Here is a 20149-nt window from a genome sequence, read left to right on the forward strand (position 1 = left end):
AATTTAAATTTCCACATGTGGCTAATAGCTACTATATCGGACAGGAGAGTATACCATGCCTCGCCTCTCCAGAATTCTGATTGATTAAGAATCACCTGAAGTGCTTGTTAAAATACTGATTCATGCCTCCCCTCTGGGGTGGGACCTGGCAATCTTCATTTCTAAACAGACGCTGGTGATTCTGATGTGAGTGGATATAGAGAAAAATTCACACCAGTCTATCTTTCCTTTACTGCTCACACAGGACACTTCACTTTGGGCACTTCTGGTCACCAGATGTGGGGGTGGGTTCCTGCGCCAAGCAATTCTGTGTAATACCAGCTGAGTGCCCTAAAATTTAACTCAATTCTGACAGTGTCTACCTGGAGATAGCATTAGATCCCACAGGTTCAGTAAGGGCTCACTCCCATGATACTGACCCCCATTTCAGGTGACAGTCACAAGTAGTAGGTCCCCAGGTTACACAGAACTTCTGTCTGACTTGGCTGCAAATTAGAGGTTGCCGTGACCTCCTCTCTCTTGGATTCGATTGTTTGCTGGAGCAGCTCACCGAACTCAGGGGAACACTTATTTATGTTTACCAGTTTATTAAAGGCTATGATAAAGGGTTCAGGCTAACAGCCGGATAAAGAGCTCTGGGAGGCTCCTAAGCACTAGGGCTGCTGTCCCTGGAGTGCTGGGGTGCGTCTCTCTCTTGGTACGTGGGTGTGCTTACCAACCTGGAAGCTCTCTGAACCCTATACTTTGGGGATTTTTGTGGAGGCTTCATCACATGGGCATGATCCATCATTAACTCCTTTTGCAGCCCCCTTCCCTCTCTGGAGAATGGTGGGTGGGGCTGAAAATCCCAAGCTTCTGATCATGGCTTGGTCTTTCTGGTGACCAGCCCCACCCAGGAGCCCTCCCAGAGCCTTTAGAACGAAAGACACTGCTATCACCCAGGAAGTTAAAGGATTTAGGAGCTCTGTGTCAGGAACTAGGATCAAAGGCCAAATATTAGAGTAAGAAATGCTCCTAGTGCTCTTACCACTTAGGAAATTACGAGGGTTTTAGGAACTCTGTGCCAGGAACTGAGGAAGGAGACCAGTATATGTTTTTTCTGTTATCTCACAGCAAACCTAATCTTGAGAAACACTGCAGTGGACTTTCTTGGGGGAACGTAATTCAAGTTGGTCAATGAACTAGAAATCATGAGTTAAGGCTTTCATTCCCATTTATGACATGATTTGTTCCAAATAATAGATTTTCATACATAGCAAATATATAAAACATAGACTAGCTTCTGAATGGAGCACTCGATTAGCTTTAATATCTCAGTCTGCCTGCCATATGTAGCCCTGGACTTGCTGATGAGATGAACTCACTCTCAACAAGGAACTTTGGAGGCGGCATTTCCTCTGAATTCTTGGTCCTAGCTGGAGCATTCTTCATGTGGTTGGAGCAGTGGTTCTAAAGGGCTGGTCTCCAGGCTAGTGTCATCCTCCTCCTCACCTGGGAGCGTGTTAGAAATGCAAATTCTTGAATCCCATTCCAGACTGAATGAATCAGAAACCCTGGACTGGACCCAGCAGTCTGTGGTCCACTGAGCCTTTCAGGCGATTCTGGTGTACGCTAAATTTGAGAACCTCAAGGTTAGACAGTCATATGTATGGGAAGACTCAGCATTGGATAGCTTTTCATTTCTGTCACTTTCTCTAGTTCTGTTGAGGCTAAAATGATGTAAATCAAATGGCAGCTTTCCTACCACTTAGGGACTGTTAGGTTGAAATAGCCAAGTTAGGAGAACATTAAAGTAAAGCTCTAAAAAGTTCTTTGTCATATCCCAGACTTTGGCATTAAGATGATTTTAGGATTTTAGGATCTGCACCCTATCTGTGGGATATTGTCAGCATTCTACAAATTAATGGTGGCTATGAAGAAATACTAAACATTCACCAGTCCCTGAATACCTTTAAAGATAGAAAATACCTAAACAACAGAAGTCTGTTAATATTTAAAACTTCCATTGCTTGTTTTGATCCTAAGGATAAACCTTTGCAAAGTAGTTTGTTTCTTTAAAACAGGAGTTGACTTTTATAAAGAAAATCTTCTGTTTTTTTCCAAACCTCTTCCCTTTTAGGCGTTTTGGAATAATGGGGCTCTACAAAGGCCTTGAAGCCAAACTGCTGCAGACAGTCCTCACTGCTGCTCTCATGTTCCTTGTTTATGAGAAACTGACGGCCGCTACCTTCACGGTGATGGGGCTGAAGAGCGTGCGTAAGCCCTGAGAGCCCTTCCACTGCCGAGCGCGCGGTGGTGCCCAGGACGAGGGCTTCCTTCTGTGTGTCTTTCACTTGCTCCTTCCACTGAGAACTTTACCCTCATTGGCTTGAAACACATCTAAGGTTAAACATGGGATATAGCCGGCCTGACCCATTACCAACTTAATTTTGATGATGGTTGGTTGAATTTTGTGGGGGAGGTTGGACTAATGGCCATATGAAAAGAAAACATTATTGAAAACCTAAAAATGACAGTTTGTGGGGTTTATTGGTTTCTTGAGGGGAATGGACTATGACCCTCATGTATAATCTTTTCCAGTGAAAATCTTTCTTAAATTTACCAGCCATTCTGTCTCCCAGGACCCTCCCCCAGGTTCTAGGACAAATTTGCTACCATGTAATTCCTCTCATATACTTTTGTAAGTCTTCATCTTGGCACTTTCCTTGCTAAAAATGTTATGGCTATGCCATGGGCATGACTTTTTTTGTTGGGGTTGTTTTCTCCTGCTTAAAGAAAGGTGTCTTCTTCAGTGTGTGAGCTATTTATTTTGTGGGGGAAGTGAAAATTATTAATCCCAAATGATTCTCTTTTAAACTATTTGTAAACATCACTTATTCTTTAGTATTTGATGTAATTAAAAATATTTATTTTGAATCAATTTTTTATTACAAAACTTGAGGTTTCATAAATTCATCCATACAAACCCCAATAAATTGTCAGCACAAAAGACATTCTTAGACGTTGCCCTTATTACAGTATTACATTGGGTTTGCAGCCAGCTGATAAGAATCACAGAAAAGGGGGAGGGAGCAGACACTTTGTTTAGGCTCTGGAATATCATCTTTCTTTACAAACTCCTGGGAGAGGCTGTATGTTTTAAGAATAAACATCTGATTGCGGTTATTTCTTTTTGGAAACATTCCTTAGAGTCCTGCTGCTCAGAGCGTTGTGTCTCTGAGTAGCATTGACATCACCTGGGAGCTTGTTGGACATGCAGTCCCAGACCTTCTGGGTCATATTCTGCATTTTAACAAGATACCCAGGTGATTTGTACTCTCATTAAAGTTCAAGGGACCTTAGGAGCCCCTGACCCCACAAGAGATAAAATTGGTTTCAATTATAGAAACCAAAACAGATTGTTCTCAAAGGAAAGATAGACTAATGTATTAAAACAACCTCTGAAAAAGCTGGGAGTCCTAGTCGTCATTTACTTTTGCCACATAGCACGTATTGAGGTTGGATGGACTTTTGTTATGTGGCCAGGAATGAATTTAGACATCTCAGGGCACTCAAGAAGCAAACTCTCTTGACATTAGTAGAACAACAGCTCTTTGGGTTCTTAACTTGGTTTTTGTCCCTATAACAAAATGACAGGTTTTTCATTTATAAGTCTAATTCATTCAGAGTCAGAGAGAGTGGTAATGAAGTGTCTATGGACTTCAGTATTTAAGTTCAATTTTGAGAGTGGAAGTTTCCTTTCTCTTATTTCCCCTCTGGTCCCTGTGGTAATTTCAAAATATGTGATTATTAAACTAGTAGTAATTGAAAGATTGTTATGTTGTTCCAGAAAGCAAGACTTAAGAGGAACTAATAATCTGGAACTAGACTGAACACTCCCCTGTTTAAGCTAGAGAATTAAAGACAGAGGATTGGCCCTATTACTACTTTTTTTTAAATTGAAGTATAGTCAGTTTGCAATGTTGTGTCAGTTTCTGGTGTACAGCATGTTTCCATCATACGTATACATACATATGTTTGTTTTCATATTCTTTTTCATTATAGGTTACTACAAGATATTGAACATAGTTCCCCACAGGAAAAGAATGATCATAAAGGTGCCATGTGTACTTTTGTTACTGTTTTAACTATGCTGTTTGCCTTGGAACTTGAATTTTGAACTCAAGGTATTATAGGTTGATTTGTTAAAATAATTTCCAAGTCAAGTTATATAGTTACATTAGATGTTTATGATGTGACAATGTATTTGATGCTTCTTTTTTTCTGATTTTATGAGGGAACAATTTCATACTGAGGTTTTGTGTCCCCTTTGGAAGCTACCAGACTCACTACATAGTTGAAACTAGGTAATGACTCACTCAGTTTTGTAACCTTTGACTAATAATAACTTATGTGAGAAAGCTAAGGAGTTGAAACCTATGCTAGGGAAATGGAAAGATTTTCTTTTTGAGTCTTTATGCAGTTTCTTTAGAATGTGAGGAGTAAGAGCCTTAGAGATTTATATTAGTGTCACTGCAGTAGAAAATTTAATTTCTGTAAGTATTTAATCTGTGTGTTGAAGTGGACACTAATATTTCCACGCTTGTTTCTTTCACAGTTAAGCTTGAAACGCAGAAATAGGATTTACCATAAGAACATAAGCAGTGGGCGTTAGAATCTCGGGTTTTATTGACTAGCAAGTTACGTCATCGCCTTGTGCTTCAGCTCTTTGATAAGTGGAGATAATAATACTCACTACCCACTTCAGAGGATGTTTGAGAGCGAATGATGTCAGCTAAATCTTTTTATGATCGTGAGAGAGGGAAGATGTGAGTGAAACTTATGACAAGCCTGGATTTGTCTAGCAATTTATCTTCCTGAAGCTTGTACACTTTCCCATTTTATAGTCCCAATATCTCTGTGAAATAAGTAGGGACAAGTAATAATGTCCCCATTTAATTAACAAAGAAATTGAGACAGTGGTTGGAGCCACTGTCTTGCCTGGTTGGAGCTGGAACTAGAATTGAGTTTCCTATAGTCTAGTATAATGATTATGAGAACAGGTTCTGGAATTAGACAGACCCAGGTTCAACCCTGGTCCTGCTCTGAGCAGCTGTGGGAACAAAGCAATTACTGAACTGGTATAAAACTCAGTTTCCTCAACTGTGAAATGGAGATCTTGATAAACCTACCTCATAGGGTGATTGTGAGGATTAAATGAGATCATAGACATAAATTGCTTAGCACAATGCTTGCCACATGAGAAAAGCTAGATAAATGTTAGTGGTGGCCATTATTATATTATTATTATTGATGAGGGATATGACTGTTTGAACAGATATAAATGCGGTTCAGTGGAAAGCACTGTGGATTCTGAGCCAGACCTGGGTTCAGATTTTCATTCTATCACTTAAAAGCATTATGGGGCATAGACAAGTTATTTCCTCACCTTTCTGAGTCTTTATGTGTTTATCTGTCCAGTAGAAATGATTATCTTGCAAGGCTGTTTTATATTTATTTTTTATTTTTCTTTAGTCCTTTAATCTTGCAAGATAATCATTTCTGTTGGACAGATGAGGATGTAGATATAAATACATACATGCACCTGGCACAGTATATGACATATATATGGGCTTAATAAGTGGCGGGGTTTTCTATTGACATGTAATTGACACATAACATATCAGTTTCAGATGTACAACATGATGATTCAATATATGTGTATATTGCAAAATGATCACCATATTTAAGTAACTAAACATCTGTCAAAATGTCCATCAGATAAATGCCGTTTGAACCAAAAAAACCAACTAGGTTTTACTTTGGGGCCATGTTTCCTCTTTCCATTTGTTTTAATTGTGAACATGTCTTTTCTGGGAGGCTTTGGTGTATCTTCAAAAGTGAAGCCAAATCCGGTAATTTTATGTTTTATCCAGTGTTCAAAGTAAGTCCCCCAAACATTTATCATTAATCAGTAAAATATGAACTGGTTCAATAGCAGAAAATCACTGACTGAACTAGTGTCTCATCTTGGCTCTCTGGAAAAGCTAAAGAATAGTGACTTCATGGCTCCAAATGCCACACTTCTCTGGAGAGCACTCCCTCTGGACAGGTAAATTACTTACCTGGCTCGGATGACTGTCACTAGAATACGAAATATATATGAAGGCTCACTTGTATGATATTTACATATGCAGTAAATGTAATTGTACCCCAACAGGGTTTTTACCACTATACAAAGAAAAGGCCTTGTGTTAGTGCTGATGTTCGTGGGGCACACGTAGCCTCTGAAAATGATGTTCATTGGGACATAATGCACAAGAAAATAACGTATCCATGGGCTAGGTGAGAAAAGAAAAGAAAGGAAATTACTATGTAAAGACAGAGTAAAGAGGAAATTAGGAGATGGACATGAGGATCAAGGGGAAGGAGGGACAAGGTACCAATGCCTAGCACAGCACTCAAGAAGACATGCTCAAAGAGTATGTGACAACTGGGCATGAACTGTGGAACCCAGCAAATGAGATCCAGTCTGTAGTGAAGGGGAAAGGGAAGGAAGCTCAGTTTGGAACTAACCATGAGAATGGGTCATGGAACTTCCATGCATTGAGTACCTAGTAATTTACATACATCTTGATATCCTTATAATAACTAAATATATGAGGTTCATTCCCATTAACAGGTAAGTTACTTAAGGCTTCAAGAGTAACTTATCTATGGTCACTCAGTGATTGGGGGGTCAGGATTTAAAATGTAGGCTGACTCCAGAACTTTCTACTTTGCCTCAGTACATCCCTCAGTTGTTCATAAAAGTAAGCCTTCTGAGCCAGTGCGTGGTTCCCTTTTATAACCTGGAGGCGCACATGATTCGAGACGTGTGATTCTTTTTGTGATGAACTATCTGAGCCCCATATGATGCTACCAAGCTCAGGGGAAGCCTGTGGCCTCTGGATCCAAGGGTGGCTTCTTAAACCCATGCTGTTAGGGGCCCCAGTGCCTGCATTTATACTTTGTGGTGTATTAGGAATCTCTTCCTACTATTCTTGCTGAACTCCTGCCCAGGTCAGGCGTCAGATTTCCTGAAAGCGTTTCTGGAGCTTTCTACCCACCCACCTTCAAAGACCTCTGTACTCCTATACTATTTCGTGCAGATGTCTATCACTGCACCTGCTCCACTGAGTTTTGAATTGCAGTAGTCTGTCTGTCTCTCTATCTTCTCCTGGATACCAGGTTCTTTAAGGTAGCAGAATGTCTTGCTCATGGTAGGCACTCAGTTGTTGCATGAATGTTTTTGGCTGAAGATGGTGCTGACCTTTCTCCAATCAAGTGTATCTGTTAATTAAGTTTACATGTTCTTAGTGGGGAGGGTGTAGCTCAGTGGTAGAGTGCATGCCTAGTATGCTTGAGGTCCTGGATTCAATCTCTAGTACCTCCATCAAAAAAAAAAAAAAAAGTAAATAAATAAACCTAATTACCTCCCCTCGCACACACACAAAAAAGAGTTTACATGTTTTTAGAATTCTTGTAGCCTGGCATTTTCTTGGTTGTTGATTATCAGTTTTTCATATTTCTTTCCCTTAGACTAATCAGTTCATACTTTTTTGAAGCATACTTTATTTTGCTATTCAGTTGGCTTTTTTAATCTTTAAAGATTCATTATTTCTTTGCTTTAATTGGACTCACCAAAGTTATCTGCCATAGTAGTATTGCTTATCTAATTCTTTCATGTGTACTTCATTCTTGGTTTTCTTTAGTTTCTGTAGAACCTATTGACAAAGTAGATGGCCAGCCAAATAAGTGACTCCATATGTGGGTGCTATATGGAGGACCTTATTAAATTGCAAATTCCTATTCTAGGAAAAGCATTCCATTCATTTATTCAAGAAATCATTTTTTATTACCTCCCATATCCAAGCATTACATCAATTGTTGAGATTATCGGATGTGTAATACCCAATCTCTGCTTTTACGTAGTTCACTGTTCTGCATGGAGTCAAACAAAAAACAGCTTGGAATTCTACCACTGATGAGTTCTGATAAGAAATGTGAATGTTCAGGAGGTGCTTTGGGAGCATGGAGAGGTTGGGCCCAGCTCTGTCTTGGTCTGTGTAATCAGAAGGCAACATTTGAATTAGAACACACCAAGTAGTGGGTAGAGCACCTTCCTAACAGAGGCAGTAAGTAGCATTTGCAAAGTAGAAAGAGGATGACGCCTTACTGTACGTTGGTTTGAATTAGATCCAGAAGCTTCCCAACCTATATCTCTGAGGGGGACACATGTGAGAACAGGGGTCACTGAGAACCTGCAGCAAGGGAGAGGAGATGACCAGGACCCTTATCCTACTGAACTGTTTTGTCTGCAGTTAGATTGGGGTCTAAACAAAGAAGATACATCCCCTGCATGCTATGAATTTAAAATCCAATTTTAAATGTACTTTGAAAATTAGACATAACATGAATTGCTTAGTTCTGCCTCTGTGAAGATTGGCCAGCAAGCGGTGTAGGCTTACTGTGAGTTGCTGTTACTGTCAAGGTCTGGAGGTATACTTTATCTTGATCAGTGGGGACATGTTTCCTTAGAAAATAGTTCAGAGCCCAGTTGAGGCTAAAACCCTAAGTGCTTTATCGTGCATGTGTAAGTGTGTTAAAAATTATGAAAGCAGTGATGACTTAAGGAAAGGGGAATTTAAAAACTGAGAACGTCCTCTCTATTTCTGTTTCAATTTGCAGCAAGTTTATAGATGTGGCATTTACAGATTTTTTTTTCCCTAGTGCATTCATTCTCACTTTGTTCTTTCTATTATGAGAATTATTTTCATTATTTTTATATCTTATAGATGGGGAAATTGAAACACAGATCTGGCTCAGGTCACATAGCAAAGGTTTGGGAGTCAAAAACAGGAATTCACACCTCCTGATGTTCTCTCCAGTAATCTCTCACTGGCTTGTACTGCTGGGATGTATCTATATATTCTATTTTGGTTTAAAGTGGTTTTTTTTAGTTTTAGAAAGGTCTTTTACAAAAATAATATGCAACCATTAAAATTTTTCAGAGAATTCTGAAAAGAATGAAGAGAGTAAAGATATATTCCTGTATACATGTGTTTTTATATATCTTCCTATGTTCCTACTGCCTAGAAATAAATGCTAATATTTTAGTTTCTCTATTTTCAGACTTGTTTAAATGTATACATTTACAGGTATATTTATAGACAGGGGTTTTTTTAATTGAAGTAGAGTCAGTTTACAATGTTGTGTTAGTTTCTGGTATGCAGCATAGTGATTCAGTGGTACATATGTATATTCCTTTTCATATTCTTTTTCATTATAGGCTATTACAAGGTATTGAATGTAGTTCTCTGTGCTATACAATAGGACCTTGTTGTTTATCTATTTTATATATAGTAGTTAGTATCTGTAAATCCCAAATTCCCAATTTATCCCTCACCCCCTACTTCGCCCCCCCATAACCATAAGTTTGTTTTCTATGTCTATGAGTCTATTTCTGTTTTGTAAATAAGTTTATTTGTGTCTTTTTTTTTTTTAGATCCCACATATAAGTGATGTCATGTAGTATTTTTCTCTCTTTCTGGCTTATTTCACTTAGTACGGCAATCTCCAGGGCCATCCATGTGGCTGCAAATGACATTATTTTATTCTTTTATGGCTGAGCAATATTCCATTGTGTGTGTGTGTGTGTGTATACCACAACTTTTTTATCCAGTCATCTTATAGTGTTTTTTAAATGAGATCAAACTATGGCTAGTTTTGTAACTTTTTCATCTCAAATATAATTTGTCAGTAAATATGTCATGATTAAGAAGTTGTTACATAGACTTGCATTGTATGAATGTATCATTATTTAGTTAGACTCCTATTGATGGACTTCTAGGTTGTGTCTAATTTTTTGCTATTATAAATAATGTGATAAAACCCTTAATATATGACTCCTTTTATGTTTTCTGATTACTTTTTTAAGAGAAATTTCCAGGAACCCAGTTACCGGGTCAAAAAGTATGCTATGACATTGTGTTATTAAATTAAAACTCCACCCCATCTAGTCCTTTATGTTCATTGTCATTTTGGACTCCATTTGATAACATTTTCTTTCGTCACCTCTACTTTGGCAAGCTGCAGGAGAAATTGCATTTTAGTGTGATAGGGAAGAAGCATTGTACGCCAGGGGCTGAGCTTTACATACTTTTTCATTTAATTCTCATAAAAACCTGATGAAATTCTGAGTTAAATGAGGTATATCGAAAGTAAGTGTTATAGGAGTTTAGATTTGCTGAAAGATTTCTTTCCGCAGATGGTTGGGATCATTAACTGTCACACCCTGAAGTATGATCGTTTATTGAGCACCTGCCATGCACCACTGCCATACTAGATGGTGCTGTCTCGTATCTTATTTAATCCTCCTACGATGGCTGTAAGCCAGTGTTCTTTCTGCAAGTCTCTGCATCTTCACTCCAACCACCATGAATATGGGGTTACACTGGACAAGTGTCTCTGTAGAAATGCTTTATGATTGTGATGGTTATGAATATCAAAGTGACTTTTACAATTTATCTTTCTTGACTTTTTAATTTATAAGTAAGCTGTTTGATAGGAAATGGCTGGTTTTGGTTTTGGGTTTTTTGTAGTTGCAGATATGAAGAAACCTTTAGGCCACCAGAGGGCATTGCAGTCGGCCTCTCTCATCTTTATTATAAAACCACTGCTGTCAGGGATGCCTGGTGAAATTTGTTTCCCATTAAACCAAAAGCAGAAGCATTCTTAGACTCGATGAGCAATCTGAGTAGGACCTGTGGCTTGAACTTGGTGAAACACTACCTTGAAATACCCTTTTATCTGTAAAAGCAAAGAGCAAAGTAGGTGGTAGTCTGCTGAAATTATACTCTTTTACTTTTTCCTTTTCCCAGGCATATGCCTAAATTTGTCACCCCTAATTTATAACCTTCTTGTGGCCAGATAATAAAGCCAGCAGCTCTCAATATCAATAGAAATTGAAGGCAGAGAAACAACAGGCACAATTTTTGTCCAGTAGCATCCACCAATTTACTGGTCTTTATTGACACTAATAAAAACTTGCAAAATTGACTGATCCACAGTTGAGTAACTGCCTCGTTTTTGTTTACCATCTGATAGAAGCGCCAATAGGTAGGAAAATGATTAAAAGGCAGAACAGCAGGGAGAAGAGGTAAAAGGCATTTTGACAAACCATGAATTTAAAAATCAGTTAAAATCCTTACTAAACAAATGGGGTGTTTTTTTTTTAATGTAAACAGATAAACCTTCCCACATAATTTGAAATAAAATTTTTAAGTCTTGAGGCTTCTAAGTTGTGGCCAGCTAGAGCTCCCATTGATCTGTGCCCCAGGAGCATTTGAGATACTAATTTATTTCACAGATATTTTTTAGTACATTTGTACTAGGCACTTATTAAGCACTGGCGTACAAATATGAATAATGACTAATCTTTATATGTAGTTTATAAAACCACCTGGCATCTACTGTCTTACTTGGTACCCACTTCATACCTCTGAGTTGAACTGGGCAGATGATATCTCCATTTTATAGGTGGGGAGATGGATTCAGATGGTGAAAGGACTTGTTCACGGTTACACAGCTAGTGACAGAGTTGCACTCGGACAGAGGTCTTCTGACTCCAAATCCCATCCTCCCCCACAACACCTTTTTCTTTTTTTTAAATGGAGGTACTGGGGATTGAACCCAGGACCTCGTGCATGCTACGCATGTGCTCTACCACTGAACTATTTCCCTTCCCTCTTGATTACTTAGTTTAATAAACAACTTAGCAAATAAGTTCAAAAGCTTACTAATATTTTCTTTTTTCCAAGCTGGAAGGTAGATTCAGTATGCAAGCAATGAAAAAAAATTAGATTCTTTTGCACTACTTGGTTGACATATTTACTGGGACTTTAACTCTTTCAAGCCTATGAGTCCCTGCATCTTTCCCTAAGGTATGTTTTAAACAATAATGCCCGTGTAAAGAAGAACAGGCCTGTCGTTTGAGTATGGAGTTTGGGTAAGGATGTCCCTAACACAAAGGTCTCTGTGTGCGTTTCATTTCTCTGGTAGTTTTGGGAACATAATACCCTGGCTAGAGCTCTATCAAGTAACTTCTGTATGGTTATATTTCTCTATTTACTTACCTACCTCTCTCAGTAGGTTAGAAGCTCTGAATCCTCATCACCATTACTATATCCCAGGCCTTACTAGGAGTACTCTGTAAATATTTGTCCAGTGAGTATATATATTTGAGTATATATATTGAGGGAGGTGGGGTATTGTGTTGAATTTAGGTTTGTCTAAGCCAGAGTACGTAGAGTTGCCATCTCTGTGATAATATTGTATTTTGATAAAAAGTAAGACATAGCTTTCCTAAGATTTAGTGTCTTAGTAATTTCAGCACACTAAATACAACATGGTAGATGTAACCCTACCTTAGTCTAAACTGAATAAAGTGTCAGCTGTGTCCAGGCAGAAGGGAGCCAAGAAATAAGTGCATAAGCTTAGGAGTGTGTAAGCAGAAAGAATACTGTGTGATGAAAACAAGGGTGCTGGTGTCATCCTTGTCCCATTATTCCTCTGTTGCTTCTGTTCCTGGAGTGCAGTTCTTATTTTTGTGTCTCCGGTACCCGACAGTTAGACTTAATAATGGTCCTTAACAAGTACTGTTTCCTTGTACCAAAGATACTGCTGATCAAGAAGTCAACAAAAAAAAAAAAGGAAGAAGAAGAAGTCAACAAATAATTTTTGAGCATCTGCCGTGTGCCAGCCACTTTGCTGAGCAGAGGGATACACTGGGAGCAAAACAGATGGGGTCCCTGCTCTTGTGGAACTTGAGTTGGAATAGAGGGAGACAGACAGTGAGCATGGAAACCAGTAAGGTGATTTTAGGTACAGATAAGTGCTGTAAACAACATAGCGTAGGGAGCACATGCATCTAACGTACTCCAATGATATTTTAGTTACCGGCATCCACGTGAGAGAGCCTTCATACAGTGTGTGCACGTGCTGATGTGAGGAAGGCGGGAGAGAATCAGAGCAGGAGAACACCAAGCTGTGCAGAGGTGGAGAAGGGCTTGAGTGCAGCGTAATGTCAACAGCCAAGGGGATGTATATGTGATATTAAGTATATGCATACGTTATTATGATAACTGAGACTCTTCTCTCAGCTTTGGGCCTTTGTATTTGACTGTGCAGCAGATGATACAATACTACCCTTTCTCTGCTCAGACTTCACAAACTCCATGTTTAAAGTTGATTCGCCATCCTCACAAGCAGTATCTCCTTTATCTGAGATGCTGGATTGGGCTTTGCACGTGCTGAACCAAATTCCAAAATACTGATTCCAGCCAGATTATTGGGAAGCCATAAACAGGGCCTTCCTGACCATTCTATGTCCAGCATGCAGTGTCTAGAGGCTGCTGTGATTCTACACCCACTCATGAGCTTGGTGCCCTGATCCCCACTGACATCAAGGTATCAGACTTCCCCAGATCAGAGCCTGGTTCAGAACTGAATTTAGACATGACCAGTGAAAACTAAAGTACGTTAAGCAAACATTTTTTCATTTTTCTTCTTTTTTTCTTTTCTATTTTTGTTTATGAGCTCATCCTTAGTGGTGGTGCTGCTCTTTTTTGTAACAGTTTTATTGAGATATAATTCACATTCCATATAATTCACCAATTTAAGGTGTACAATTCAATAGTTCTTAATATATTCACAGATATATGGCACCATCACCACAGTCAATTTTAGAGCATTTTCATAATCTCAAAAAGAAATACTATACCCTTTGGGTATCACGTCCTCATCTCCTGATTCCCTGCCTCCCACTCTCCATTAAGCAACCACTAATCCATATTCTGTCTCTGGAGTCCCCTGTTCTAGACTTTCATGTGAAGGGAATCATACATGTGGGCTTTTGTGGCTGGATTCTTTCAATGAGCATAATGCTTTTAATATTCATTAAAGTTGTAGCATGTGTCAGTACTTTTTATGGCTGAATAATATTCCATTTTATGAATATACAACATTATTTTATCCATTTATCTGTTGATGGATATTTGGATTGTTTCCACCCTTTGGCTACTATGAACAATGCTACTGTAAACATTCAGGTACAAATTTTTGTGTGGATATATGTTTTCATTTCTCTTGGGTGTATACCTAGAAGTGGAATTGCTTGGTCATGTGGTAACTCTGTGTTTAATCATTTGAGGAACTGCCAGATTGTTTTCCAAAGTGGCTACCCCATTTTACATTCCTATAGGCAATGTATGAGAGTTCCAATTTCTTCACATCCTTGCCAGCACTTGTTATTATCTTGCTTATCCTAGTGGGTGTGAAGTTGTATTTTATAGTGGTTTTGATTTGCATTTTCCTGATGACCAATAATGTCAGGTTTCTTTGCGTATGTTAATTGGTCATTTGTATATCCTCTTTGGAGAAATGTCCACTCAGTTCTTTTGTTCATTTCTTTAATTACATTTTTTAATCTTTTTATTATTGAGTCATAAGAATTCTTCACATATTCTGGTAAGTCCCTTACCAGATACATGATTTGCATGTATTTTCTCCCATTCTGTGGATTATATTTTCACTTTCTTGAGAGTGTCCTTTGAAACACAAAAGTTCTAAATTTTCATCTAGTCTGATTTATATGTATTTTCTTTTGTTGCTCACATCTTTGTGGCATGTCTAAGAATCCGCTGCCAAATTCAAATTCATGAAGATTTACTTCTATGTTTTCTTCTAAGAGTTTTATAGTTTTAGCTCTTGCATTTAGGTCTTTGATACATTTTTAGTTAACTTTTGTATGTGGTATGAGATAAGGTTCCAACTTCAATTTTTGTTCAGTTGTCTCAGCCCCATTTGTTGAAAAGACTATTCTTTCCCCATTGAATGATCTTGGCACCCTTGTTAAAAATCACTTGACTATAGATACATGAATTTTTTTTTATAACATCACTTTATTTTATTTTATTTACTAATTTTTTTTGGTTGGGAGGAGATAATTAGGTTTATTTATTTTTTAATGGAGGTACTGGGGATTGAACCCAGGACCCTGTGCATGCGAGACCCGCACCCTACCACTGAGCTATACCCTCCTGCCTAGACACATGAATTTATTTCTCAGTTCTATTCTATTCACCTATGTGTCTATCCTTATGCCAGCACCACACTAACTTGATTACTATAGCTTTGCAGGAACTTTTAAAAGTATGAATCCTCCAACTTTGTTCTTTTTCAGGATTGTTTTGGCTGGTTTAGGTCCCTTAAAATTCCACTTGAACTTTAGAATCAACTTATCAGTTTCTCTAAAACAAAACAAAAACAGCTGGGATTCTGATAGGGATTGCACTGAGTCTGTGTATCCACTTGGTGAATATTTCCATCTTTGGATCCATGAGCATGAAATATCTTTTCCATTTATTTAGATCTTTTAAAATTTTTTGTAGTTTTGTAGTTTTCAAAGTATAAAAGCATGGTATTCTTTTGATGCTGTTGTAAATGGAATTGCTTTCTTAATTTCACTTTCAGATTGTTTGTTGCAAGTGTATAGAAATACAACTAATTTTTGTATATTGATCTTGTATCCTATAACCTTGCTGAATTTATTTATTAGTTCTAATAGTTTTTTTTTTTTTTTTTACTGAATTCCTTAGGATTTTCTATATACAAGATTGTGTCATCTGAACATAAAAGACTTTTTACATCTTTCTTTCCAATCTGGATGCCTTTCCTTTATTTTTCTTGCCTAATTGCTCTGGCTAGAACTTCCAATACAATGTTGAATAGAAGTGGTGAGAGCAGATATCCTTGACTTGATCCTGATCATAGGGAGAAAACAGCCAATGTTTCACAACTGAGCCTGATGTTAGTTGTGGGGTTTTTTGTAGATTCCCTCCATGGTTCTTTGCTTGCAGTTAGTCAGTTAACTTAGACTAAGCACCTGCTTTGTAGTCAGTACTTTTAGCTTTTCTCAGGAATATGTGAGAGTACACTAACACACTGTTTTTCTAACGTCATTTGCAATGCTACTTCTTTAGGCACTAAAATGTTTTCACTTATCACTTTGGTTTGTTTAAACCATTTGTACAGAAATCTTACAAAATGCTAAACATCCCTGATACTTTAAACATAATCAAATACATATGACTTAACCATTGCTTTAAAACCTGGGCATCACTGTAGTGTGTCACTGTGTTGGCTAATAATGTAGTAATACCTTTGGGAGATTATTGGATAGTTTGGCCCTTCAAAACAATCACTCCAAACTGCTGTGTGTTTTGCATTTCTGTATCTGCTTTTTACAAATACAGATTGTCCTGTCCCTAGTTGTTAATTGGCACGTTTTCTGACCTTGATATGTCTGCTTCTGAGAACATTATCTTCTAATAGGCAACTTCTAATATGCTGAGGACCAGTCTGCCAGAAAACCAAGATATTCAGAAATTTTTGTAAAATAAGAGTAAATGAACTGTGGAAGAAATTCTCCTGTTGAAAAAAGTGCATGGAATTTTCAAAACCTTGTTTGGCTGCTTAAATGCCTCTTATTTCCTAGGTTCTCAGCTCTGTTGTAAATGAATCAGTGTTGAGTGTGCGGTGTTGCTGTATCATAAATAAAATTATTTTTTAAAGGCTTTTTCTAGTCCCCTCCTCCTCACCTCCACTCCTAGTCAGTTTTCATTAGTTGAACTCTCCCTGTTTCTCTTACTTCTCCAGTATGTAAATGTTCATAGCAGCCTTATTCATAATAGCCAAGAAGTCAAAACAACCTAACGGTGAATAAATAACAGTTGTCATATTAGTTAGTACAACAGACTACTATATGCAGGAATGAAAGTGAACAAATACAGCTGTGTGCGCTAACATGGATGAATCACACCATATTGAGTGAAAGAAGCTAGACATAAAACGTTACTTAATATATTATTACATTTAAATAAATTTCAAAAACAGTGCTAGAAGTCAAGATACCAGTTATCTTTAGGGAGGTGGGTAGGCACAGTAAGACACCACTAAAAAGGCAAAAAGGTAGAAAGTGAAGAGATGAAAATAGACATACCAAGTAAATATTAAACTAAAGGAAAATTGGCTGATGTTAAAGGAAAGAGCATTTTGCAGGATAGGAAAAGTCATGAGGTAACGGTAAAATGGATAAATCACCAGGAAGAGATAAAAGTCCTAAACCTAGATGCACCTAATAACATAGACTCAAACGCGTAATACAAAGTTGGTCAGAAGTACAAAAAAAAAAAAAAAAAAAAAAAGTGACAGATCCTACAATCAAATGGAAATTTAACACATTTCCTTCTGAAAATTAGATAGCCTAAAGAGTTTAAGCAATATCTCATAATTAATCACCCCCAAATTAGAAAATACATTTTCAAGCACATTTAGAACACTTATAACAATTTACCATCACATACTGAGCTGAATTCTGCCTCCCTGAGGTTACTCCCTTCCAGTCATGTCTTCTGGTTCTGTCTTCTGTCTGTTCAGTGAAACTGTAAAGAAATGTTACTCTTCCAATGACAACCCTTCCAGTTTTTAAAGACAGCGTATATGTGCCCAGTGAGTCCTCTCTTCTTACTAAACATTTCCATTTTTCTTTGTACTGTTCCTTCCAGGAAATGGATTTACTTTCTCTCTCCCTCCAGCTTATTCTTCTCTGCATATATCCATTTGACTGCTCTCTATATCTAGAGCATATCTCTCATTTTTGGAGCTCTTGATCTCCTAGATGCTAGATGCTTCATACGCATTGCTTCACTTAATCTTTGTAATAACCTCATGAGGCAGGTGGTGATATCTTCATTTTACAGATCTACAAAGTTGGGCCTAAAGAAGTAATCTCAGTGTCACATGTCTGGTTTGGCCAAATAGGGGTGATAGGAAGATTACCACCACATCTGGGTGGATGGTGGTGCCATTTATTGGAATAGAAAACATTGATGATCATGATGAAACAGGCAACAAAGATCTCCCCTTGGATGTTAGTAGACTTCTGAGAGTGTCCAAAAGTGGTCTCTGTTCCTGAATGAAAATCTGCTGCCCTCCCAGTGCTCCTTCTGTCTGTGAGAGGTACCACCACTCACTCAGTTGTTCAGATAAAAAACCTTATAATCATTCTTTCTCTCTCACTCCACTACCAGCAGATCCTTCCAGAATATATTGCAAATCCTGCCATTTCTCCCCTTCTCCCCCTCCACTGCCAAGTCCAGGCCTCCATCACGCTTGTCTAGACCACAGCCATAGCTTCTTAACTGATCTCCCTGCTTCTACAGTCCCCCCATGCACTTTCTCAACATTGGAACCACAAAGATCCTTTTATATGTAAATCAGATCCTGTCTTTCTCCTGCTCTCATCCCTGCAGTGACTTCCAACAAAATCAGAATCAAGTCCAGAGCCTTTGCACAGCCCCCAAAACCCTTCGTGATCTCAGCCCTGGATACCTCTCTAACCACATCCCATCCTTGCTTTCACACACACACACGCGCGCGCGTGCACTTTGGCCATGTTCATCAGACTCAAGCAAGTACCTGACCCGGGGTATCTGCACTTGCTATTCCTTCTGCTGCTTTCCTACGTTGTCACCTCACTCAGTACCACCCAGGTGTCATCTCTTCAGAGGCCCTCCCTGACCACTCCATCGAAAACAGCACCAGCTACTCCCTGTTCCCTTAGCTTGCTTTATTTTTCTGCATAGCATTTATCACTACTTCTTGACATTTTATTATATATTTGTTTATCTACTCATGGTTAGTTTCTCTAGGATTAGCTTCTTGAGGGCAAGACTTTGTTCAGTTCAGCACTGCATCCCTAGTGTCTAGAACAGCTCCCGGCACATAGAAATCACTGTGTAGGTGTTTGAGTGAGTGGATATTACCTCGCTGTTCAAAAATCTTCAGTGGCTCCTCATTGCCTAGAGCAGGGTTTTTCAGCAATGACACCACTGACATTTGAACTGGATAATTCTTTGTGGTGGAGGCCTGTCTTGTGCGTTGTAAGGTGTTAGCAATACCTCTAGCTGCAGTCCCTGCTAGCTGTCTGTAGTACCACCCCCAGTGACCGTCAAAAACGTAGCCATATGTTGCCAACTGTTCCCTGAAGTAGAAACCATCCGTTGAGAACCTCCAGCCCAGAGCAAGCCAATCTCTAAATTAGATTCACCTGCGGAGCTTTAAAAAAAAAAAGCCAATCCCAAACCTTATCAGAGGCCATAGGGTCAGGATCTCTTAGGCTTAAGTGTAAGGCGGCTGGTCACCAGGTACCAGGGACTTGCTGGACTGGGTGAGAAACCCGAAGCCCTTTATCAGCTGGGCCCTCCCTGACTTTCTAAACATCGCTTCTTCTGTCACCTGACCTCCCACTACACTGTGCTGTCTGGGAATCCCTTTCACTGCGTGTGTTTCTCCTTCCCTGCAGCAGACTGCTCAGATGCCACTTTCTCTTTCTTCATTAGTGACAAAATCCCTGTATCGTTGACTCATGACGCATTTCCCAAACTTCCTTACAGATGATGGTGGCCTCCTCCCCTTCTCCTCTGCATCCTTCTTAATTGGCAAAATTTACACAAGAATACATTCTGGTTTTACAGGCTTCAAACAATACAAATGTACATCTTTGACCTGCTGTCCACCCAGAAATAATTACCATCAACAGTTTGATATATAACTTGACAGTACCCTCCTATGAATTTAAATCCGTTTATTTCCTACGTAGTCATCCTTTTTTTATCCAGTGTTTTTGATTCCTTATTTCCTAAATAATGTTCATCCAGCCTTTTTTATTGAAGAATTTCAAAGCACTTTAAAAAATATATCCCTTTCTAAGGAGATGAAATCCCGAAATTTTAGGTTAGAAGAGCCTTGTGGAATGTACTGCCCTTTTAACTTCAATCACGTCTCTCCAGAGTTTAAGTTCTTGTTTTCCAAAGAATAGTGAAAATCTGTTTTTCTCTCTTAGTCCTCTAGTAGCCAGGTCAAAGCTAGGTCATCTTGACTATATTATCTTCAGAGAGGAAGCACCTTACCTTACTTAGGATAAATGCACCCACTGGCTAAGTAGGCAACAGGGCTACAGATTTAAGGGTGACCTATAATTTCCAGTCCAAAACACTTATCAAATATA

General features: G+C 38.6%; 1 protein-coding gene and 1 non-coding gene across 4 annotated transcripts in view; one reads left to right on the plus strand and one right to left on the minus strand.

Moving 5' to 3' along the window:
- The window catches only part of SLC25A17 (solute carrier family 25 member 17), a 63536-nt gene that overhangs the window by 36223 nt on the left and 7164 nt on the right, over positions 1 to 20149 (plus strand). Inside the window, exon 9 of one of the 3 annotated variants that reach the window (XM_010983534.3) lies at positions 2120 to 19247. The exons of the other annotated variants lie outside the window; for them this stretch is intronic. Within the exon in view, the coding sequence (XP_010981836.1) occupies positions 2120 to 2267 (148 nt within the window). The 3' untranslated portion in view covers positions 2268 to 19247. Of the gene's footprint in view, positions 1 to 2119; positions 19248 to 20149 lie in introns of those variants that run through there. 3 annotated transcript variants of the gene reach the window in all.
- On the minus strand, positions 15048 to 15120 carry TRNAA-CGC (transfer RNA alanine (anticodon CGC)). Its single transcript has one exon. It is a non-coding gene; the product is annotated as a tRNA-Ala (tRNA).

This window comes from Camelus dromedarius, chromosome 11, assembly GCF_036321535.1.
Source record: "Camelus dromedarius isolate mCamDro1 chromosome 11, mCamDro1.pat, whole genome shotgun sequence".
In the NCBI taxonomy this organism is placed as follows: domain Eukaryota; kingdom Metazoa; phylum Chordata; class Mammalia; order Artiodactyla; family Camelidae; genus Camelus; species Camelus dromedarius.